The 23,594-nt window shown below is 35.9% G+C and overlaps 1 protein-coding gene and 1 pseudogene across 1 annotated transcript; both read right to left on the bottom strand.

Annotated features, from left to right (window-relative positions):
* Positions 1-4,128: 4,128 nt before the first annotated feature.
* LOC149576017 (putative disease resistance protein At1g61300) lies at positions 4,129-7,180 on the bottom strand. Its single transcript, XM_089793745.1, has 2 exons — positions 6,469-7,180; positions 4,129-6,298 (listed from the first exon to the last, which is right to left on the bottom strand). Exons 1-2 carry the CDS (start codon positions 6,984-6,986, stop codon positions 4,129-4,131), a joined length of 2,688 nt encoding a protein of 895 aa, XP_089649871.1. The 5' UTR covers positions 6,987-7,180.
* Positions 7,181-14,788: 7,608 nt separating this feature from the next.
* Positions 14,789-23,594, bottom strand: part of LOC149576018 (putative disease resistance protein At1g58390) — a 55,379-nt pseudogene continuing 46,573 nt past the window's right edge.

Consider the following 23,594-nt stretch of genomic DNA (forward strand, 5'->3'; position numbering starts at 1 on the left):
TCTTTAGATAATGTAAAATAGTTTATTAGCAGCTTCCAGAAATGATACATTATGTGGATTTTGTGTTTTTTCATGTGCTCTAACAGAGAGAAAACTTTGCTTTTGGATCTTGTTGTGCCATTCTGAGCCAAATCGGTTAAGGGTTCCTAAGCTCCAAGGTCTTTGATTACAATCAGATTTTGGGGATCATTTGTGCACAATACAAGTAAGACACTTGCTGCATTTTCCAGGTTTCGAGGTGAACCAATTCTGATAGTATCCACTGATATTGAAATAGCATTATCATTTCATTTCCAATGGCTATTTTCCCTTCTTGGTGACTTGCAAGAATAGCCAATATAGCCAAGGCCTCATCAACCATCCTTGCACTAGGATCTACGAGTAATTGCATTAAAGGAGCCACAACTCTAGCCCTCACAACCCTTGCTTTGTTACCTTGGTAGATTGATAAATTAAATAGTGTTGTAGCCGCATATTTCTTACCTCTTGGGCTCCCCTCACGAAGCAAGCCAACCAAAGAAAGTATTACTCAAGATGCACCAATTGTTATCTTGTTCTCATCAACAATTGACAAGCTAAAGAGAGTTGCGGCCACATTTTCTCTTTCTTCCATGCTACCATTTTTCAAAACCTCAACAATTGGAGTAATTTCCCTAGCCATCACTATTGCCCCTTTATTATTCTCATAAATGGAATGGTTAAGTAGAGTTGTCACATCATGCTCTTATGTTCTTCCATCAGGTGTAGAGAGAAGATTAACTAGCAAATGTATAGCCCCAGCCTCTGCTATACAAATCCTATTATCAACATTCTTCTTTGCTAGAAGGCTTAATTACCCAGCTGCCACTCTTTGTTTATCAAGAGTCCCAACTAATAGCTTTTAGAGACTTGAATTCATGAGCGACTGTCCAAAATTGATCTTAATTGATTCAAAGACAATACATACCTAACATGTAATTATGGTCATTCAAAATCTAGAGCAATTCCATGTCTAATACAAGATTCATTGCAACTAAATGAGTGGGAATTTCTATCCCAACTAGGCCTTGCCAGTAGTTCTATCCTAAATGATCTTGACATGTTGAGAAAATGTGACTTTGACAACAACCACCCATGGGAAGACCATAACGTTCCTTTGAATTTGCATGACCATGCCATTCAATTTATACATAGACAAAAAAATGTTGGCTCAGTTATTGGCTCTTCTACCTCTGTCTCTGCCAATAGTTACAATTTATCACAACATCAACAAATTGCACTTTCTATCATTAGAAACCACTCTACATCTAATTTCTCCATGGAACCTTTATACAAGGTCATACAAGAAACTGTTGGAACTAGTAACTCACGGGTGAATGCACAAAGTTGGGTCACATTATGTGGAAGTCAATTCTGTAGAATGAGACCTCTTATAAAATGAGTACCCAATTTTAAAAAATGGGCACCCATTTTCAGCTCGAATACCCGATCCTAAATTTAAAAAATGGGCACCCACTTTTTTAAAAATCAGGCAACTATTTAAAAAAAAATTGGATATCCATTTTTTATTTTCAAAAAATGGGTACCCGTTTTTGAAAAAAAAAAAAAAAAAAAAATTTAGAAACTTTTTTAATTTTTGAGGGGATTTTGAATGCCACTTTTAATTTTTCAAAACAAGTACCCATTTTTTGAAATTCAAATAACGATTGTCCATTTCTTACATGCGGATTTCTTTTCCCACCTTAGATTTTGGATCAAGATAGGCTTGGTGACCAAGCCTATGCCTTGACCTCTCAAGATTTGGCTAAGGCATTGAACTGACAAATTCATGCCTTGCCATAATTTTTAGAGGGTCTTCCCAGTCAATTTTTTTTATGAAACAAAAAAATCATTAGAGCTCTCACTATCTTGATTTTAGAAAAATAAATTTCATAGGGTGAACTCACAATAATGGGTTCCACTTTAGTGGGACGAACAAAAATGAAAAAAATTGTAAAATGAGAAATTGAGTTTACCATATGTTCGCGCGAACACACTTATTGTGTTCGCGCAAACTTTTTTTTTAATCATGTTCGCGCGAACATATTTCGTATGTTCGCGCGAACATATGTGATAAATATGTTCGCACAAACATATGTGATAAATATGTTCGCGCAAACATGATTTGCATGTTCGCACGAACACACGTTCACGCGAACATGGTAAACGTGTTCGTGCGAACACCATGTTAGCACATACATGCAAAATCACAAAAAATTTAACTTTTTTTTCTTTTTTTTGCTTTTTTGACTGCCATAATTGCAGGAGAATGATCTCCTACTATAAAATAAAAAATGTCAAAATGTGCTACTCGGAGCAAGCTTTCCAACGATTATAATTTTAATACATAATTTAATCATTAAGACTTTCAAATATAAGTTTAACTCATTATAGGTTCATTACCGATTGAACATCAACCAACTTTGACAGCTCAAGAAAATTAGTAAATTAGGTCAATTTTTTTTTGAAAAATATGGAGGCACTGGCTTATTGAGATACCTTTATATTTTTTTTTAAAAAAATGGTTTATGATAAATTTACTTCAAATTATTTGTGTCAAACGGAACGTATGTCTGAATTAGGATTTATGTCACTTCAAAACTTCATAAGCTATACAATATTCAACAAAAATAAATCAAACCAAATGCAGACACTGGATATTGATGTTACAAATCCAACGCCGAAAGAATTACTTCATTATCGTTTCTAGAAAAAAAGTTATGTGTGTCAAACAGACTGTCACTCTTTAAAATATTGAATTTTATTATGTACCACTTTTCGGAGGAGATAAAAAAAATTGACATAATTTTTTTTTTTTTTTGATTAAAAAATATAGTTACAAAGCAGGAACAAAGTATTCAAAATCACTAGTTTATGTCATCTTGAAATTATTTATAGTTTTGGAGATATAGTCACTTGAACGTGACGTTTGTTGCAAAAATATTGATTTCAGTGTCAAAATTGGTCAAAAAGTGGAACCCATTATTGTGGGATCACCCTCATACCTTATCAACTACATAAGAAATGCACTACACAACTCAATGCCCAATACAATAACTCCACTCCTTATTCTTGAACCCATAGGCATTGTAGCTTTCAATATTCATGCATCAACCATACATGTAGCCCTCAAAATCCCAATTCGAGAAACGAAATCACTTCAGGGTCAAGCATTAACAACATACAAAGAAGACATGAAAAATATTTTATACATTTTAATAGATGAGATGAGCTTCATAGGCCCCAAGCTACTTCTTAAAATTGATTCCAGGCTAGGTAAAGCTATACCCCAAAAACAACACCTTTTCTTTGGTGGCATGTCGATGATTCTTGTAGGTGACCTAGCCCAACTTCCACCAGTTATGGATAAACTGCTCTATGCATCTCACACAAATGCAAAATAATTATGGCACAGTTTTAATACAATAGTAACATTAGAAACAATATTTAGACAAGAAGGTGATGATCTGCATCAAATACAATTTCGCAGAGCACTACACAATATGCGCAATGCTGAACCAATGCTGCATGATTGGGATTTGTTAATGACTCACACAAACAAGAACCTCACTCCAAATGAACAGATTGAGTTTGACGATGCAACACATTTTTTTGCTACCAATGAACGAGTTTCACTTCACAACAGGAAAATACTAAAAGAGCTCAATGCCCCTATTGCACTATGCATTGCAATAAATGCACATCGCAGGCTTGAGGAAATGACTGATGATGACCAATTACCTAGAGAAGTTTTATTATGTAAACTTCAATGTGTCATGCTTACAACAAACCTCTGGGTCACTGCTAATCTTGTTAATGGATCTCTTGGAGAGGTAAAATATATAGTGTATCCAATAGGATGTAAACCTCCTTCGTTGCCTTCATATGTCACGGTAGAGTTTAGTAGTTATATTGGTCCACCTTGGGATCCTACAAACCCAAAAACCATTATGATACAATCCATTTCCCGAGGCAATTGTACACAAATACCTCTTGCCACAGCGTGGGCTATCACTATACACAAATCACATGGTTTAACCTTAGGCAGGGCTACAATTGATATCGGTAAAATTGAAAGACAAGGCCTCACCTTCAGAGCAATCTCTAGAGTCAAATCCATCCAAGGCCTTCGTATAGAGCCCTCCTTTTCTTTTGAGCACTTTTGTAAGATGAAAAAGAATTCGTAATGCGAAGGCGTCGAAATGCACCGGGCTTTCCAAACGCCTCTGGCAATTTATTGTACCGTTTATTCTCTTGTAGCCTCAACTTCACTAGATTGGGCATTCTCTCCAACTCCGGATATTCGACGCAGTCACAATAATATAACTCCAATTCCCTCACATTTTCCAAATCACAGATCCAACTTGGAACCACAAAATTGATTAATGCAAGACTTTCCAGACGTCTCATTGCTCTTATTTTCTGTGGAAGTTGTTGAAGCCCATCTCCATTGTCATTCTGTATTCTCAGGTGACGCATCTTGATTACCAAGTGCGCAAGGAGCCCTTCTTCTATCCTCTTCAGTTCCCTCTGCTGCTTAACTATTAGCCCTATTTCCCGAAGCTGAGTCATGCAAGCCAAATCCTCTTCTATGAGTGCTAGCTTCACCCAGTTGTGTGTTCGCAACGTTCTCAGGGAGACCAGCATTGATGTGCCCTTTAGCACGCCAGAAAATTGCCGGCATTCTAAATGCTGAAGACATCTAAGTTCAGTTATCCATTCTGGTAATTCAGAGCAACGGATAGGAATTGCAAGAAACAAGAGACTTTTCAGAAATCTCACACACTCTGGTACATAGCCTATCCTCGTATTCCTTAAATTGAGGACTTTGAGAAGTATCATCTTACCAACGGACTCAGGCAATGTATAGATCCGTGTCCAACTCATGTCCAGAACGCGCAGTCCTCTCGTAGCTGTAAACATGTTTTCTGTAATGCTCTTCATGATCTTCGTATTCCGAGAAAGTGTCAATGTACGGAGATAAGCAGGAAGGTTAAGGCTCTGTGAGAGGGCATCATCATTAATACTTTGCTTCGACAGTAAAATCCGATACCATCCACTCGCATGTGTAGGGGCTTCCTCGAGAGAAAAAACACATCTGTTTTCTCTAGAAATGTTTATGGCTAAATCATGCAACAGGTCATGAATTGCACAATATTTCCTTAGATTTCTGAAAATATTACCGCCTTCCAGACCTTCCCATAGTTGAAGGAGGCACAGCTGGGCAAGTTGGTCTAACCAATTCCAGGCCATATCCCACTGCTCCTCTCCTGCTCCTGCTGGGATAAACCCCTCTCCTATCCATAGGTACACCAGATATTCACAATCTATCTCCTCATCCTCAGGGAAGAAAGAAAGATAAGCAAAACAGGGTTTGAGATGCGTCGGCAAGGAATCGTAACTCAATCTTAATATATCCATCACTGGATCGTTCTCACCAAAGGGAATAACTGCCTTCTCCAACTGACGCCGCTTGGACTCCCATTTGCTGACAGATTTGGTATTGGCAAGAGAGGCTGCTATCGTTTTGATAGCCAGGGGCAAATTTCCACACTGTTCAATAATTCCACGACCCACCTCTTCCAACTCTGATGGAGCGCTGTTTTCTTTACAATCCGGAAATGCATAGAAGCAGAACAACTCCCAACTCTCTTTATCTGATAAACTTGTCATCTCATATATATGAGCATTTAAAATTGTAGCAACCTCTCTGTTTCTTGAGCTCACCACAACTTTACAATCTTTATCACTAGGCAGACCAAGTTTATCTAAGAGATTATCTTCTGTAGACAACGTCCACAGATCATCTAGAGCAATAAGACATGTTTTCCCTTGTAGAGAGGCATGAATCAATTCAGCCGCTCTCTCTTTACTTACATCAGCATCCACAATTTCAGCTTTTAAGCCAATGTGGGAGGCTATATCCTTTTGTAAACTCTTGATGGAATAAGATTTCGAAACAGAGAGCCAAATAGAATGATGATACCTGGATTTTAAGGCATTGAAGACATATTGGAGAAGAAAAGTTTTCCCCAAGCCGCCCATACCAACGACGGCTATTACTTGATTTTCCGGGTTGTTCAACAAGCCTTCCATGTCTTCAAATTTGGGATCGATTCCCACTGGATGTGAATATCTAGGAAGAAGACTAGTTTTCTTCGCTGGTGCTGAGGCCTCTGGAAGTTTTGCATCTTCCACATATCTTGGAAAGCCCGGTAATGGATTTCCGACCTTTTGTTGCAGAGCCAAGGCAATCTTTGAACACAGCATCTCCACATTACTGCTAATTTCAAGCGAGTGAGAAATCAAAAGCGTTCAAATGTAAGAGGAAAAGGAACTTAGGAATCCGAATCATAACGTGTTCAAAGCAAACAACAGAAACAAAAATAGTTGAAAACTAATTTTTAGAAAACCTAAGAGAATCATGGTAAAAAATAAGCTAAGTCTTACTCATTAGATGTGCTGAATTCGTAGCCAGAGATGAGTGAAGAAGAGTGGAGGGCCGATTTCCAGTATTTAAGCGTCTCTTTGCTGAAAATGCCCTTCTTACCATGATCAGCGAATGCGTCTTTATAAAGTCCCTTGTCAGGGAATCGAACATCAGAAGGCTTCACGTCACAGAATACAGGAATAAACAGAGCATTGGTTTTGAGCATGTCAAGCAGCTCATTCAGACACCAAGGGGACTCTGCATATCGTGGTGAGAAGATAGCAATTTGAACAGAGGAAGAGTAAATGGCATTTCTTATGGAAGGCTCAACTGAATCTCCCAATTGTAATGCCTGATCATCAAGAAATGTCTTGAATCCCTTTTCCTCCAGCGAATCGTAAAGAGCAAAAGCCAGAGTTTCTTTGGTGTCAGGACCTCTGTGATTGATAAATGCGTCATACAATCTTTTTGACACTCTGACCGTCCCCCCTTCAAATTCAATGAAAGAACGTTTTTGAGATGAACAAGAAGACCCCATGAACTCAAGTGCCACAGATGGATGGAAAATGTAAGTGAGAGTAGAGTCGACTGGGTTTGATAAAACTAGAGAAATCCGAAGGCTTTAAAAGTAGACAAATCTGAAGGCCTTAAAACATGTCTGGAATTTGTAGCGTGGCTGAAACCGCGTAAAGAGAAGGAGCCGAAGATATGAGAACTTGCAGACAAACTTTGGTGGGATCTTAGGATGGTTCTGGTCAATGCTGAGTTGTGTGTGACGTACAAGTATAGTTGTAACACGTTAACTCCAGATAAAAATAATGGCGATGTCTATGCTGGCATCAAAATGGTAATTTTTAAATAAATTTAAATTCAAGACACAGTTTTAAAATAATTTTTAATTTAATTTTTAAAATCAGTAAATTGCTGATTTGGTGTTGGCATAGACATTGGTGAATTTCAATGGACTATCATTTTCATCACGAAAATGAAGTCAGTTTTATTATACTTTTCCACATTGACTGATGCGGGAAGAAATTGATTTTCTAAGTCTAATTTAATGGGATTGGTCCGTTTTTCCTTCTCTTGGACCAGGCCTAGAATATGTTCCCTGTAATATGATTTTTTTCTTTTTGACAACTAATTTTATTTCGGCAATTTAAAATTAGATATTTTATAAATTAAAAATAATAAATATTATTTAATAATAAATGTAAAAGTTTCTAAAATGATGATCAAGGTGGTCATGTAAGGTGGAGATTTGTGGCATTCAAGCATCCATCCACATTTGAATCGGCGGTCCTCAAGAGAAGCTCGATTCCATGTGGGTCTTAGAATTGTTCGGGACTCATAAACATCCATTGAGAACATAGATCTGGATATTAGTGACTGAAATTCATATAGAAAATAGTGAGACAACTAGCCCAACATCTGCACCCAGTGATTTCAAGAAATACAACAAACATGTATTTAGCCTGGCTTGAATCATAGGACATTGGTACAACCAAACGCAACAAAAACATTATCCCCATCAAATTTCAAGCCAACCAAATAGGTTCACTCATATTCCCAATTTATCCATTTCTGAAATAACAAATCTAGAATTTGACAAATTTTGGATATGACATTAGTGCTAGAATTTCATATTCCAATAGCCAAACGGTTTAAGGGATTGAAGAGTATCCATTATTTGACATCGTTTAACTTTCATTCTTCCCTTCAAATTTGACTCCCAACATACACACCTTTAAGAGTAAGTTACCTACATTCTGTAATGGTGATAAAATATACTATAGTAGTTGCAAAAACAATTTGGTGCATGCAACAAAAGGAAGTATTATAAAGAAATAGAGAGATATGCAAAACAAAACAAAAGTAAAGGAAGAATGGTATGATATTTTAGAAGGAAGAATGCTATGATATTTTAGAAAGAATAGAATGTTTAATTGGATGTATTGGTAAGTTTAAATGAAAAAAATAATAATTTAAAATCAGTTGTTCTCTTTCACTACATTGTGATTTTCTCCCTACACTCAAGCTTCATATAGAACTTCAACTCTTGATTTCTTATTCACTTCAATTTAGGATTAATTTGGAGACATGTTCAAAGATTGCCTTTTCTATGAAACAAAAGGTTGGAAATACACTTTAGAGATTTCCAAGATATGTGAAGTGGATATAAAACTCCCAGAGGCATCTGCACCATTGAAGAGAAGTAGTCTTCTTCCTAGAGATTCCCATCTAGTAGGCATTGATTTCAAATTTGAAGACATGGAAGGCTTCTTAACAACACATAAAATCAAGTAATAATCATCGTTGGTATGTGAAAGGAAGCCAAAGCGCAAAATAATGCTTTTAAATATTGAATCTAACAAGAGAGATGATGTTGAAATTTCTTACAAACCCTTAAACTATTGTAAATGAATACAAAATTAGATTTAAGAAAATAAACTCATAGCACCATACATATGTGAGAAAATCATTTCACGAAAAAAATTCCCCACCCTCCAAAAGCTAGACTCAATTAGATTATTAGCAACAACAATTGTTACAATACAATCCTTAACACAATGCTCCTTACCAAATATTACAACAAAAAAGGATTTTGGGAATATCTGACACAAAAATGCTCCTTAGAAGATATCCAACCTAACTACACAAAATGCACTAGCTAGCTACATATTGATTAAGGGTTCTCTCCTTAATACCACAACACACAAAAAAAACAAAGAAACAACACAATTTGAGAGAACAAAATATGGGCTTCTTATTGTCGCTGCAAATGCGGATTTACAAATTACAATGTGCAAACCCACATGGGTGCCTTCCTTACTATAGGCTGTAAAATAGAGCTTTGACTATCACCCAAAAGTGCCTAAATATCACTACAGGCCTTACTCATATAGGAAAATTTTCACCTCTCGAGAAGGTTCTAGACATTAACCCTAGCCCTTGATGCTGACAAAACTCTAATTAAAAATTATTTCCTAATGTATTGCATAGGGTTGGCCAATATTATGTTTTTAGGTACCCTAACTTTTGGAGGTCGTAACTTTCAAATCATGTGTCTGATTTTCAAATATAAGTACATTTTAGAATCATTAGATTCTAAACTATAACTTTTGACATGTGTAAGCACTAGTCAACCCAGGAAAAACCTCATTTTGGAGCCTCTTAGGCCTTACAATTTGAATTCAAATGTTTTCTACCCAAAAACCTTAATAACTTGTGTAATACATATGGTATGACAATGCAACATCACATGTAGGCTGATATGATTTAAGATGAACCTCCACCTATGAATTCAAAACATTCCAAGATTGTATGACCCAATTACTAAAAATAGTAAGTTTCCACAAATAGTAATTTTGTACTGAATTAGCCCTTATTGAAAAATGAAAAAATTTAGGGTGATGTAAGATTGACCTTACACCCAGGATGCTCTTGCATCATACACTTGGGGTAATTTGAGAAGTGACCCTATCATGTCTCAGGTGCTTAAAGGAAAGCCAAGGTGATTAACCTCCTCCCTTGTCAGCCATGATGAATCCTGAACATGTCATCCTTTCCACTTGACCGGATATTCTCCATATTCCTTGTTCCTTTTACTTCTAAAAACTTGATTGTCTAGTATATCCTCAATCTCCTTTGTAGTTGAAGTAGTTGCTAGAATACTCCATTGGACTTCTATGACTACATCGCCATCACCTCCTTCATGATACTCTGTCAGATATAAAGTGTTAAATATTGGTAAAATATTTAGTTCAATAGGAAACTCTACTTTATAGGAATTTCTATAATCATGCCTTTTCACTATCTTGCATGGCCCACATTTCTTTATTTTTAGCTTATTATATGTGCCCACTAGAAATATCCCTTTCCTCGAATGAACCATGAATTCCTCTCTAATCTACAATTCATCACACCTTTTTTAATCTTCCTTAGTCTTATACAATGTATTCATTCTTGTAATGTGCTTCCTCACCTACTCACCGATGTTCTTCAAATGCTCTGCAAAATCTTCGTCTTTAACATTACTTATCTCTCCTTTATCCAACTACCTCAATTCATAAGAATTTATGTAGCTTCTCCCATATACAATCTAGAATGATGATTTACTAGTACTCCTATTGATAGAATTATTGTGTGTAAATTCTACATGTGGCAAAACCAATCTCAACCCTTTAGCTTATCTCCAACCAAGCATCACAACAAATTTCCCAAACTCAGATTCACAAGTTTTGTTTGTCCATTAGTATGTGGACGATGTGACATGAACTAAACTTCAAGTCTAAATTCAAATTCTTCCATAATGTATGCCATAAATACCCAACAAACTTGGTATCTCATTAGAAACTATGCTCTTTGGCAAACCATATAGTCTCACCAATTCTCTAAAAAATGAATTTTCCACATGAACAACATCATTAGTCTTCTTGCATGTAATAAAATATGATATCTTAGAAAACCTATCAACCACCACAAACATAGAATCATGACCTCGTTGTGTCCTTGGTAAAGCAAGAACAAAATCCATACTGACATCTTCCCATGGCTTCTCTGGTATAGGTAATGGTTGATACAATCCTGTGTTTTGTTTCACTCTTTTTTCCCATCTAACATACTCTACAACTCTATACAAACTTTTTAACATCTTGTTGTGACTGTGGCCAGTAATGGTTCTGAGCAACCAAAGAAACAGTTTTATCTCTACAAAAGTGTCTATCTAATCCTCCATGTTATGCTTCTCTTTGATGAGATTCTCTCTCATAAAAATTATGGGAATGCACAACTAACTTCCTTTGAATAACATACCATCTTAGATTATAAAATTGAACCATTTTGTCCTATCAAATGTTATAGGTTGCAGACAAGCTTTCCAAGTTTTACTAATATGAAGATCCCTCAGATACAAATTCTTGAGTTCCTTGAACCCAACCACCTCAATCTGCTTCTATGTCAGCAAAATTTGTCTTCTACAAAGAGCATCTATAACACTATTAAACTTCCCACTCCTTTGTTTCAAAACAAATTTATAACTCTGCAAAAGCTCAACCCATTTCAAATGTCTTTGGTTCAATTTTCCTTGACTATTCAAATATTGCAAAGCTTGATGATCGGTATATAAAACAAACTCCTTAGGAACAAGATAGTGTCTTTGATAGGCCAACACTGGGGCAAATAATAATAAAGAATTAATGATTTATGGTAGAATTCAGCTGGTCTATATGTGTCAATCTGAGAGCGTAAGCTTGCGAAAGGTGTCTGAGCAATATGCTATCAAGGGATGATAGTTGTGAGATGAGGGTTTATGAATGCATCTATAACACAAAATTGAATCTATGAAAAACCAAGTAAATCCCAGCGACAAGAACTGTCACTTCCTAGCGACAGGAACTTCAGGAATAGAAATAACTCAACAAAACTAATTTTTGATAAAATGGCTACAACTCACTAAAATAAAAATCATTAATTAATTAAATTACATAAAAATAGATTTATTACACAATCAAGCATGAATATTGAATATATTTATTAGTATATTATGATTAAATACATATTGTACAATGCTAAACTAATCAAAATATAAATAAATACAAACTTAAACACACTCAATAAAATAAAGAATCACCAGGTGACTTCAGAGTGGGCCCACCTCCTCAGCTTCCTAGTGATGAAGAGACAAATTGATTTATAGCTTCTTAACCATGCATGTGAATATATAATTTATCATTTAGAATAAATATAATCTTTATACACTGTTGTGTGTTTTTCAGAACTGTACTTATATATATATATCTATTTTTATCTCCTATTGCTTATATAGATGCAGCTTATAACAACTTAGACCAGAATAGAGATAATGGAAACCAAACAATACCAAATGTACAAGCATATTTACAGGCTGTAAGTAGTTGCAACAGAGAATAACAAATAACAATTTTGGTTCCTGCCACATATGAAGTCCTCCATTTTAATCACTATGCAAATAATAATAGAAATTAGATATGTGCCAATGATTTGTTGTCATTCCAGCCAGCATCGTTGTCTTCAACCAATTTCTAGCAAGCATCGTTGTTTGCATCCGATATGGATTTGAAATGGTTTTTGAAGGAATCAGATTATTGGAGTTTGTTTTCATGTGAGGGTTGCAAATTCTTCACATGTCAGTTCACCTCCTCAGCATCTATAACAACTTAGTTTCCTATAGCATAGGTTTTACGTGGGTCATATACAACTTATTAAAGGAGATAATATTCTACGTGGATCATATATACCACTCATAACAGCTGTAATGGTGGATATTGATTCAAGCCTCATTTCCATCCATCAACAATATAGGAAATATGGTTCTATTACGGCTAAAAACTTCATAATGAGTATGCCATATCTAATTTTGATTCACCAATACTATTTATTTTGTGTATGATATTTGTTGTCAGCATGCTAGTAATATCTTCTGATATAGAAATGAAAGAAACAATTAACCAATCATGTATAATAGTTTCTTCCCAACTGTGACAAGAAGTTCCCATAGAGTAGGCGATAGGAAGATATTTGCCACAAATCAACATGCTGCAATAATAAAGATTAGTAAAACATAATCAACAATGAATTTTTCATATTTTAATCCCAAAACAATATTAAATACTACTTAATTATATTAAACTATATGCAATGTTATAATGGAAAAATGTGATAGAAATGGAATAGGGAAGTAAGTAGGAAAGTGTGTGAGATGGATTAAAATATGGTATTGAATGGGTTGTAAATGGCTCTCATCAATCTCCATTTCTTCAATTCCAAAACTATAGCATAAAATTCCCAATCATAAACATAATACTTTCTTTTGGCATCATTTAATTTCTCAATAAAATAAGCAACAGGTCTGCCTTCTTGGCTCAAAATACCTCTTATTGTAGTACCACTAGCATCAGAGTCTACTTGAAACACCTTACTACAATTTGGAAGTGCTAAAACAAGCTTCTTTGTAACTTTCTATTTTAACAAATTAAAGCTCTTATATGCCCCTACAATCCACTTAAATTCTTTCCTATCCCCTCTCACTATTTTCATCAAGGGCCAACAAATACTGCACATACCTCTGATAAACTTCCTGTAAAAGTTGCCTAGGAATTATTTTGTAAATTTCATTTATTTTGAGTATTAATCTTATTTGTGACATTAAATATGGGATAAAAAAATGGTTTTTTTCTTATTTGAATTATATTTTTTATATGCTTATTTATAACTTAAAAATGGAAAATGTCATTGAATCATTTTAATAGGTATAAATAAATTTATTTATGTTAGTTAGTCATTTTATGATTCAATTTGGATTAGTATTATATGTCCTATTGTTTGTGTTTTGGAACTAGTCAACATAACAAAAATAAAAATGGAAATAGTTGAGAAGGGTAAAAATGTTTTATTTTACCTATCAATAGAAGTATGGCTCTTAAATTTTCTTTGACCAGAGCTATCGGTAGAAGTCAGAATAGACATCGCAATGGCGATGACATGCAATGAAAATGGTGTTCAAGCGATGGTCATCCAACGGATATTATCATTGCAAGTGCAATGGTGTGCAACGACAATGCTATGAGAGCGACAACTTCCCATCGAGCAAGACGTTGCTAAACTTAAAGAAAAGCGCAACTAAACTACTCTTGGGGCTAGGAATAGGTTTTCCCTCTATTCCTTATTGGTTTTCAATCCATCTTGATCCATCTTGATAGAGTCCTTCCTAGGGAATCAACAATAAAATTACGATTTATTGTCCAAACAATAATAATTTTTTGTGAGCTTTGTTGAGTACTCACAAGTTGTTGCAAGTCAATAAAATTCATTACTACAATTTTTTTTCTAAGTAACTAGGTCCAATTCAAAACTGGGCCTACTGTCTTAGGCAAGAGCCTACAACAGAGTGTCAATTTGTGAACCTCTCATATGGGAGGTGTTGGGTTTGAGTCTACTTGAACTTAACACACAATAATAATTAATTTAGACTTGGGCCCATTACCTATTAAAAAAGAATACATCTACAAATTCATAATTTATTTATTGCAAAAGTAGTAGCATAAGAACAAATACAAAATAATTAGGTGAGAATTATGACTTTGTTCTTGTAAGAATATTCTCCACCTTGCTTATATTCTTATAATAAAATAATAAATTAACAAATTAATGCCATCTATAAAAGGTTAGATGAGAATTATGACTTTATTTTTGTTTGAATATTCTCCACCTTCATCGACTCTTATCATGATACAAATAAAATAAAAACCATAAAAATAATAAATTAATTATCTTTTAATAGAGTAACAATTGCTCAAAAATTAGCTATAGTTCGATAATAGTTAACTGGGGATTTATAGCTTTGATTTTGTTACAGTATTCTCCGCCCTCCTTTAATATGTCCTTGTGATCTAGGCCCGTGGCTATACAGCCACGAAAATGCACTTCCTTTTACACTGTTTTTTGTAACCTTTGTAACTTTTGAAAAAAAATTCCAAGTCCTCTCCTTCGTAAGAAAGTGCATTTTCGTGGCTGTATAGACGTCGCCGTGATCTAGCCCCTCCGAAGTACACTCTGAACTTCTTTAAACTTTTCAAACATTCGAATGCAGGAAAATTAATACAGTGACAACCATACAATCCTAATTCCTCAAGACATGGCATCGCTCCCTCTTCCAACTTCGGAAACTTCAAATTTTCGAAGTCAGAAATTATAACAAGCGGAGGCGTGGGAACGCACCGGACTTTCCAAATGCCTCTGGCAATTTTCTGCACCAGTCGTTCTTACCCAACACCAACTTCACTAGACTAGGCATTCCCTCCAACTCTGGATAATTATTGCAGTGACAAGCATATAACACCAATTCCCTCAGATTTTCCAAATTACAGATCCAACTTGGCACCCCAAATTTGCATATTGCAAGTCTTTCCAGATGTTTCATTTCTCTTATCGTCTCCGGAAGCGGCAGAAGCAGCTGCTTTACTCTCGAGTCTCCAATATTATTGTCTACTGAGAGACGACGCATCTTAACCAGGTGCGCAAGGAGCCCTTCTTCGATCCTCTTCACCTCCCTCTCCCGCGTAACTCTTAAACTTATTTCCTGAAGCTGAGTCATACCCGCCAAATCCTCTTCTATCGATTCCAAGTGCACCCCGCTTGTTATCAACGCTCTTAAAGACACCAGCTTTGATGTTCCCATTGGCATGCGCTCAACCCTCCAGCAATGTAGAAATCGCCGTCTGACTCAAGTCCAGAGCGCGCAGTCCTCTAATTGCAGTAAACAAGTTTTCCGTAATGCTTCGCATCTCCATGTTCTCTGATAGTGACAACGTACGGAGATGAGAAGGAATCTGCCTCTGTGAGAGAGCATTGTCATTTATATCTTTCTTGGCCGATAAAATCCGACAGCATCCACCAGTTCTACCACCTGCATGCATAGAGGCTTCCTCAAGAGAAAACACACAATTGTTTTCCCTAGAAATGTTTATGGCTAAATCGTGCAACAGATCATGAATTGCACAATATTTTAGTACATCAAAAGAATATTCTTCCCATAATTGAAGGAGACACAACTGGGCAAGTTGGTCTAATCAATTCCAGGCCATATCCCACTGCTCCTCTCCTGATGGGACAAACCCTTCTCCTATCCATAAATAAATCAAATATTCACAAGTTATTCTCTCATCCTCGAGAAAGAAAGAAAGATAAGCAAAGCAGGGTTTGAGATGTGACGGCAAGGAATCGTTGTTGACCACGATGACCTTTTAAAAGGTGGCAAAGTGCAGCAAAATATGAAAATGAAAGGTGGCAAAATAAAAGGCTCGGTATGTGCATTAAACTTGGTAAACATGGCATATATTAAAAGGCAGTTTTTGGAAAAGAAATTTTGTAATAACGTGGCACTTGCTGTAACTGACAGTACACAGGCATTTAAGAAAGGTCTGCATGACATGAAAGGTTTTTGCCAAATGTCCACTTTGTATGGCAGATTTCAAATAGATATTAAAAAAATCTTAAGGTTGTGGGTATTATTCTAAACAATGCAAATTGGTTTTTGATCCATTACTCTCTGCAAGTTTTGATGATAATTCTTTCTCTGCAAAATTCATGAGGTGTGTATGGAAGTTTTGGAGGCGATTCATTTTTTTACATAGAAAGGTTTCCCGAACATTTGCTTATGTTTGAAATGCATAAATAGGTCTTGATATTTTATACATACTCATGTGCATTCTTTTCTGTGCATGCTCGATGGATAGATTCATTTCAAAAGGGGGAAAGGTCGCTCTTAAAGAGAAACATGTATCTTCAAATGAATGATGTTTTCAAAGGCAAAAGAATAAAGTTTCTCAAGTAAATACAGTGACAAATTTTTTTAGGTATGGCACAACACAAATGCAATACATTCATTTTTTGGAAAGGAAATAAGAAGGAATAAAAAAGATAGTTATTCCTGTTTTAGTTTTCTTTGAGAAAATCTTGAGATTCAAAAACACAATCGGACTTGAAGGCAAAAACGTAAGTTTTAGTTTGGTCAAAGTTTATTTTTAAAAAGATTTTTCTTAAAAAAAAGGGGACTGGATCATAAAATATGTTTAAGTTCAATTTTGTGTTTGGCAAAAAGACATTGAAGTAAACAGTGGAGTACTTCTTTAAACACAGTAAGGTTTTTGATAGTATGTTCAAATCCAAAAGCACAGTCTAAAAAAAAATCTCTTAACAAAGTTTTTGAAAGAATTTTTTAAGGGTTTCTTCAAATATTTAAGGAAGACAGTTTGTTCAATCAAAGTAATACAAATTTTTAATAGGGACAAAGAGATTTAATTGTTAAAATGTTTTTGCATCTTACTTGCTGCTGTCAGCTTTATCAAAAGGTACTTCTATTAGAGTATTTCTCTTGAAACTCTAAATGAATTTTCTTCAAAAGAAGACTACTGATTGAAAAGAAGAAATGAAAATGACAAAGCAAGTAAATATGGAGAACTTCATAACAGATTCTAAAATGAAGTTTTTTTCCTTAAGACAATATGCATGAACAGTCACTATAGCATTTCTCTTAAACGCTGAATAAATTTTTGTGGGTATTAAACCCAGAATACTATATGCACTATTTTTGTATAATACAAAGGAAAAGATGGCAGGTAGTTTCAATTGTATAATATTTGGTCCGAAAATGGCATTTTGCAAAACTGTTCTTGAGGATCTCAAACACGAAATATTCTTGCACAATTTGGAAACTTATTATGACTATCAAGTTTTTGAGACAGGAACAAATCCGAAACTAAAACTGTTTGAAGTTAGTTTCTTAAACAACATTTTAAAATAAGTTTTTGAACAACCCTAATTGGTTCAGTTAGGTTCATGTAACTTATCAAATTCAAATTTTATCTTTATTTATAGAGATCATTTGTAATCCTCAGATGGATATCTGTGTATAAAGCATAAAAAGACATATATACATTTGAGGAGATCTGAAAAGGTTGAAAGTTTTATTATAAGCTTATGTACATGTATAGATGTCATATACACATTTGTATATGTATATGAGTTTGTAATCACATCATTGATAAAGGGTTAAACACCCTGAGTAGTAGAAGCTGTTGATTGTAAAAGAATTGGAACTCAATAAAGGATATAGGTTCATGGAGTGGTTTTTCTCCCTATGATGAAACTGTGACAATTTTCGAGGGTTTTCCACTCGGCACAAAATTGGTGTCTCTTCATTTTGTGAGTTGGCATTAATCTGTTTATAATGAATGTTTACATTTCAGTGTGATTTGATTACTTTGCTACTGTAAATTGTAAATTGAATTTAATGAAATTAGATTTTGAGATAATTTAATAGTGTTCTGATTCACCCCCCCCTCCTCTCAGAACCCAGGTGATACTTCCAACAATCGTAACTCAATCTTAATATGTCCATCATAGGATCATCCTCGCCAAAGGGGATAACTACCTTTTCCAGCTGATGGCGCTTGGACTCCTATTTGCTTAGAGATTTAGTCTTGGCCAATGATGCTGCTTTCGTCTTCATAGCCAAGGGTAAATTTTGTTGGCAAAGTAATTTCTCCCACCTGCTTGCCATCCACAACCATAGACAAACAGCTGTCAGCAACAGAGAAGTAACCGTCCAAAACTATCCTCAGCTGTCCAAGCACTAGCCAACACACCAACCCCACCATCTAGCATAAATTATATTGTCAACTCTTTCCTACAACATTTAATATGCATTTTCTTATAAATAGAATAAGCTAGGCTTGTAATCAGCAGAGCCCATTTTGGGTTTCTCATTGTGGATCATGAGTGGACAAAATGTTGTAGCATTCCAAGCACTTCTAATAGATTTTAGGTATGCATGAAGTGTTATAGCACATTGTGATAGCCTTTTTATTTTACATATTGAAATGAATGGTTATCTTTTAGTTGGTGTTTGTTTTTGATCCACTCTGTCCACCTCCTTCAAAATTTTGCACTGTTTTACAATCTCATGTCCCACCTCTTTCAACATCTTTGATGGTGCCCTATTTTCTTTACAATCTAGAAATGCGTAAAAGCATAATAGTTCCCAATTATGTTTTTCTGACAAGGCTTCCAGCTCATAAATGTGAGCTTTCAAATTTACAACAACCTCTCTATTTCTTGAGCTCACCATAACTTTACAATCTTCATCAATTGGCAAACCAAGTTTATCTAAGAGACTATCTGTTGTAGATAGCATCCATAGATCATCTAGCACAATAAGACATGTTTTTCCTTGTAGATAGCCATGAATCAAGACAACAACTCTCTCTTCACTTACATCATCTTCCACAATTTCACTTTTTAGACCAATGTGGGAGGCAATATCCCTTTGTAAACTCTTGATAGAATAAGATTTTGAAATAGAGAGCCAAATAGAATGATGATACCTGGATTTCAAGGCATTAAAAACAAATTGGAGAAGAAAAGTCTTCCCCAAACTGCCCATACTGACGACGGCTATAACTTGAATTTTTGGGTTGTTCAACAAGCATTCCATGTCTTCAAATTTGGAATCGATGCGCAGTGGATGTGAATCTTTGGGAAGAAGACTACTTTTCTTCGCCGGAGCAAATGCCTCTGGAAGCTTTGTATCTCCAACCTTTTGTTGCATAGCCAAGACAATCTTTGAACACAACACCTCTATAATGTCCCTTTTTTTGGAGTTAATTATAAAGTTATCAATTAAATATATATATATATATATATATTACAAGGTAACTTTATAAATTAAATAATAATAAAATCTTCTAGAGGTTGCTGGAAGAAGCGGAGAAAATTTAAAAAAGGAGGCCGACCTATCAAGGAAAAAAAAAAAAAAAGGCATTGAGGGCTCATTTCGTATCATCGAGATTTATTATTGATTTTTTTTTATGTGCGTTGTGGAGCCTAGGGTTTCTACAAATATTCACTATTGGCCATTGAGAATGAAAACTCTCAATTGGTACACAATTTTGAGGGTGTGAGAGATCACCTAAATTATTGCAACTGTGGGAAGGATATTTCAGTCCTTCCATTTGTGCTTAATTTCTGATTTGGAGTTTCTAGTGGAGTTGCACTTTCACCATATCATCTTCAACATTCAGTCTCCACCATTTGATCAATCCAAGTTCTTCATTTCAATTTGTAGTTGCAACAAGTTCTCAATTGTATATAGCCAGTTAGGGTTTCTCTGTAATGTGCTATGTCATAATGTTTTGGTGCTAAAATTTGCCATATCATTTGTAAAAACATTTGGTTTTCATTGAATGAATACATTGGCACTATTATTTCTTTTATTTCAACAATATATTTTAGCAGTGTATTAAATTTAGGGTTTTGTTTAGTGGCCTATTGGTATGGGTCATTACAGTGGTATCAGAGCGATTTCCTACCAACCTGATAGGGTTACCCAGCCACCATTTAATTTAGTTTACAAAAGAACCAACATAACTGAGAATATGGTTGAGAGACATTCTCAAAGCCCATCCAGAAGTGTGCGAGATGATGAGACTTTACAACAATAGGAGAGGCTTCTACAGTCAATAGAGGCAAGTACATAGGAAATGATGGTTATGATGCAACATTTGATTGGGGAAAATAGGAGGAATAATCATAATAATGACCAGGATGACAGGAGCATAGCAGGATCACAACATAGGACATGGTCTGGAACAATTGATAAACCCACACGTCCTACATTCAGAGAAGAAACTTCAACATTCACACCTGATGCTATGGTAACAGATATTATAGATGAACTCCAACAAGCGAGGAATGAGTGGGATTCATTACCAAAATATGTACAGGATGGATGGACATTTGACAAGTACCTGAACTATAGAGCTGCCAGGTAGAAGCAAGTAGATAAACACAGTGAGTTGCAACAGGTCACCAACAAGTTGGTATTACCCACATTTGACGGCAGTGGAAAAATGAATGCTCGTGCTTGGATTCATAAGGTGGATACTTTCCTATCTTTGAAGATGATGACAGAATTTGAAGCACTCAAGTATGCCACTTTACACTTAGATGGGGCAGCAGATGATTGGTGGACACATGGCATGATCACATTGCAACACAATCAGGTAACCACGTATCAAGAGTTTGTGGATAGATTGATAGAAAGGTTTGATAAAAAAAATCTTGAAGTTTATTTCTAGGAGTTAGCCCAGTTGAGACAGTCAAGAGGCTTAGAACAATTTATCAATGACTTCCAAAAGCTTGTAGTGATGGTGCCTGACATTTCAGAAATGAGGCTAGTCATTTTATTCATAGAGGGATTAACTGAACCACTCAAGGGGTGGGTAAAGACCTTTGATCCTCCTACATTACAGGAAGCTATGAAGAAAGCCTGTAGTATGGAACTTGCAACTCCAACAAACTAGTTTAGTTCAAAGAGTTCTTCATCATTTAGAGATAACAAAGGGGAATTCAGCAAGGGTAAAGAAAAGGTTAGTAACTCAAAAGACAAGCTAGTTGCACCTTGGGATAAGGAAACACTTAATGACCTGCGTAGGAAAAAGCTATGCTTCTTTTGCAAAGGTCCCTATGAGTTTGGTCATGATTGTCCTACGAGGTCTAAGGGGAAGGCTAACCAGGTGATGTGGGCTTATTACGAAGGTTCAGATTAAGACATCTCAGAGCACCATGATGAGGATCCTAATGAGGTAGAGGGTGAACAAGAGGTAGATAGTGCTGAGAAAAAGAGGCTCCAGAGATACATTTACAGGAGGCACGTCTATCTAGTATTCAAAGAGAGGGATCTTTCAGATTTCGGGGAGTCTTGGCAGGACAAAAGATTATTACTCTGTTGGATACAGGTGCCACACATAATTTTATTGATGCACGATTTTTGGAGAGGCGTGGACTCATTACTGAGGAGTTCGAGGGATTGAGAGTTAAGGTAGCTGATGGATATACTCTTCATTGTGATAGGATGGTGCGAGATCTACCTTTGCACGTGAACAACTATGAGTTTAAGGCAGACTATCATGTGGTCAACATGGGTGACATGGATATAGTACTTGGGATGCAATGGCTACATTCTTTGAAGGAGGTTACCCTAAGATTGGAGGATAGGGAGATATGATTTGTGGTGGATGGCAAGACTCATGTGCTGAAGGCTATCCGTAATGGTGATGTTAGGACTTTCTCATTTAGTCAGTTGGAGAGATTAGCCAAGCATAATAATATAGAGTGGGCAGCAATATGTGCCTTGATGCCTACCTAGGGGGAGAAACATAAGACTGAATATCATCTAGATATTCAGAAATTAAGAATCAAGTATGGGAAGGTATTCAGTGAGATTCCAACAGGTAGGCCACCAGACAGAGGTATTGAGCACATTATTGAGCTGGAGGAAGGTGCTAAGCCTATCATGATCACACCATACCAACACCCGAAATGACTCAAAGATGAGATCGAGAGGATCATCAAGGAGTTGCTAGTGATGGGACACATTGGACCAAGTAAGTCACCTTTTGCATCTTCTGTTGTTTTGGTAAAAAAGAAGGATGGAACTCTACGAATGTGTATTGATTACAGGGTGTTGAATAAGAAAATTATAAAGAACAAGTATCCCATCCCACACATCGATGAGCTGATAGACAAATTACATGGGGCTTGTTATTTCACAAAAATTGATTTGAGATCAGGCTATCACTAGATCAGAGTTCGAGAGCAGGATATTGAAAAAAATTCTTTTAGATGTCATTACGGGCATTTCGAGTTTGTAGTCATACCTTTTGGTTTGACTAATGCACCTGCCACTTTTTAGTCCACTATGAACAAGGTCTTCCACCATTAGTTGAGGAAATTTGTGCTAGTGTTCTTTGATGATATTTTGATCTATAGCAAGACATGGCAGGAACATTTAGAGCACTTGGAGACAGTATTAAGCATTTTACAGAGCGAGTCCTTCTATGCCAAGGAGTCCAAATGTGATTTGGGGATGATAGAATTTTTGTATCTTGGACACATCATTAGTGTGGAAGGAGTGCGAATGGATCCTAAAACTATCTGTGCTATTGTTTATTGGCCACCACTAGAGAACCTTACACAGTTAAGAGGGTTCCTTGGTCTATGTGGATTCTATCGCAGGTTTGTTAGTGGCTACTCACAACATGCAGTGCCCATGACAGATTTGCTGAAGAAAGGGACATTTGTGTGTACTCAGGAGGCATAGGAGTGTTTTATGCAGTTCAAGGAAATAATGACTACATGCCTAGTATTAGCATTGCCTGATTTCATGAAGCCATTTGAGCTTCAATATGATGCTTGTGGAGAGGGAGTTGGTGCTATACTCATGCAGGACAAGCATCCTATAGCTTATGAGAGTAGGAAACTCAGAGGGGCTGAGAGATCATTCAGCATATATGATAAGGAGATGCTGGCCATCATGCATGCCTTGGCCAAATTCAGACAGTATCTTGTGGGCAAAAAATTTTGTATTAAAACTGATCATAATAGTTTGAAGCACTTTTTGGGACAGCGGGACTTGAATGATCATCAGCAGAAATGGGTGAGTAAGTTATAGGCATATGATTTTGATATCACATATGTTAAGGGGACACATAATATTGTTGTAGATGCTTTATCCCGTAGGCCACACCTCACTTCTATGATTCAGATATCA

The sequence above is a fragment of the Cupressus sempervirens genome, chromosome 1 (assembly GCF_028749045.1).
Source record: "Cupressus sempervirens isolate cs-2001-9-10 chromosome 1, ASM2874904v1, whole genome shotgun sequence".
In the NCBI taxonomy this organism is placed as follows: Eukaryota; Viridiplantae; Streptophyta; class Pinopsida; order Cupressales; family Cupressaceae; genus Cupressus; species Cupressus sempervirens.

What these genes read in the sequence shown, in the direction of transcription:
- LOC149576017 (XM_089793745.1), bottom strand. Translation starts at nt 6,986, where the DNA reads ATGGGGTCTTCTTGTTCATCTCAAAAACGTTCTTTCATTGAATTTGAA. An exon ending in GAATTCAGCACATCTAATGA is followed by an intron (nt 6,299 to 6,468) that starts GTAAGACTTAGC and finishes TGAAATTAGCAG; the next exon opens with TAATGTGGAGATGCTGTGTT.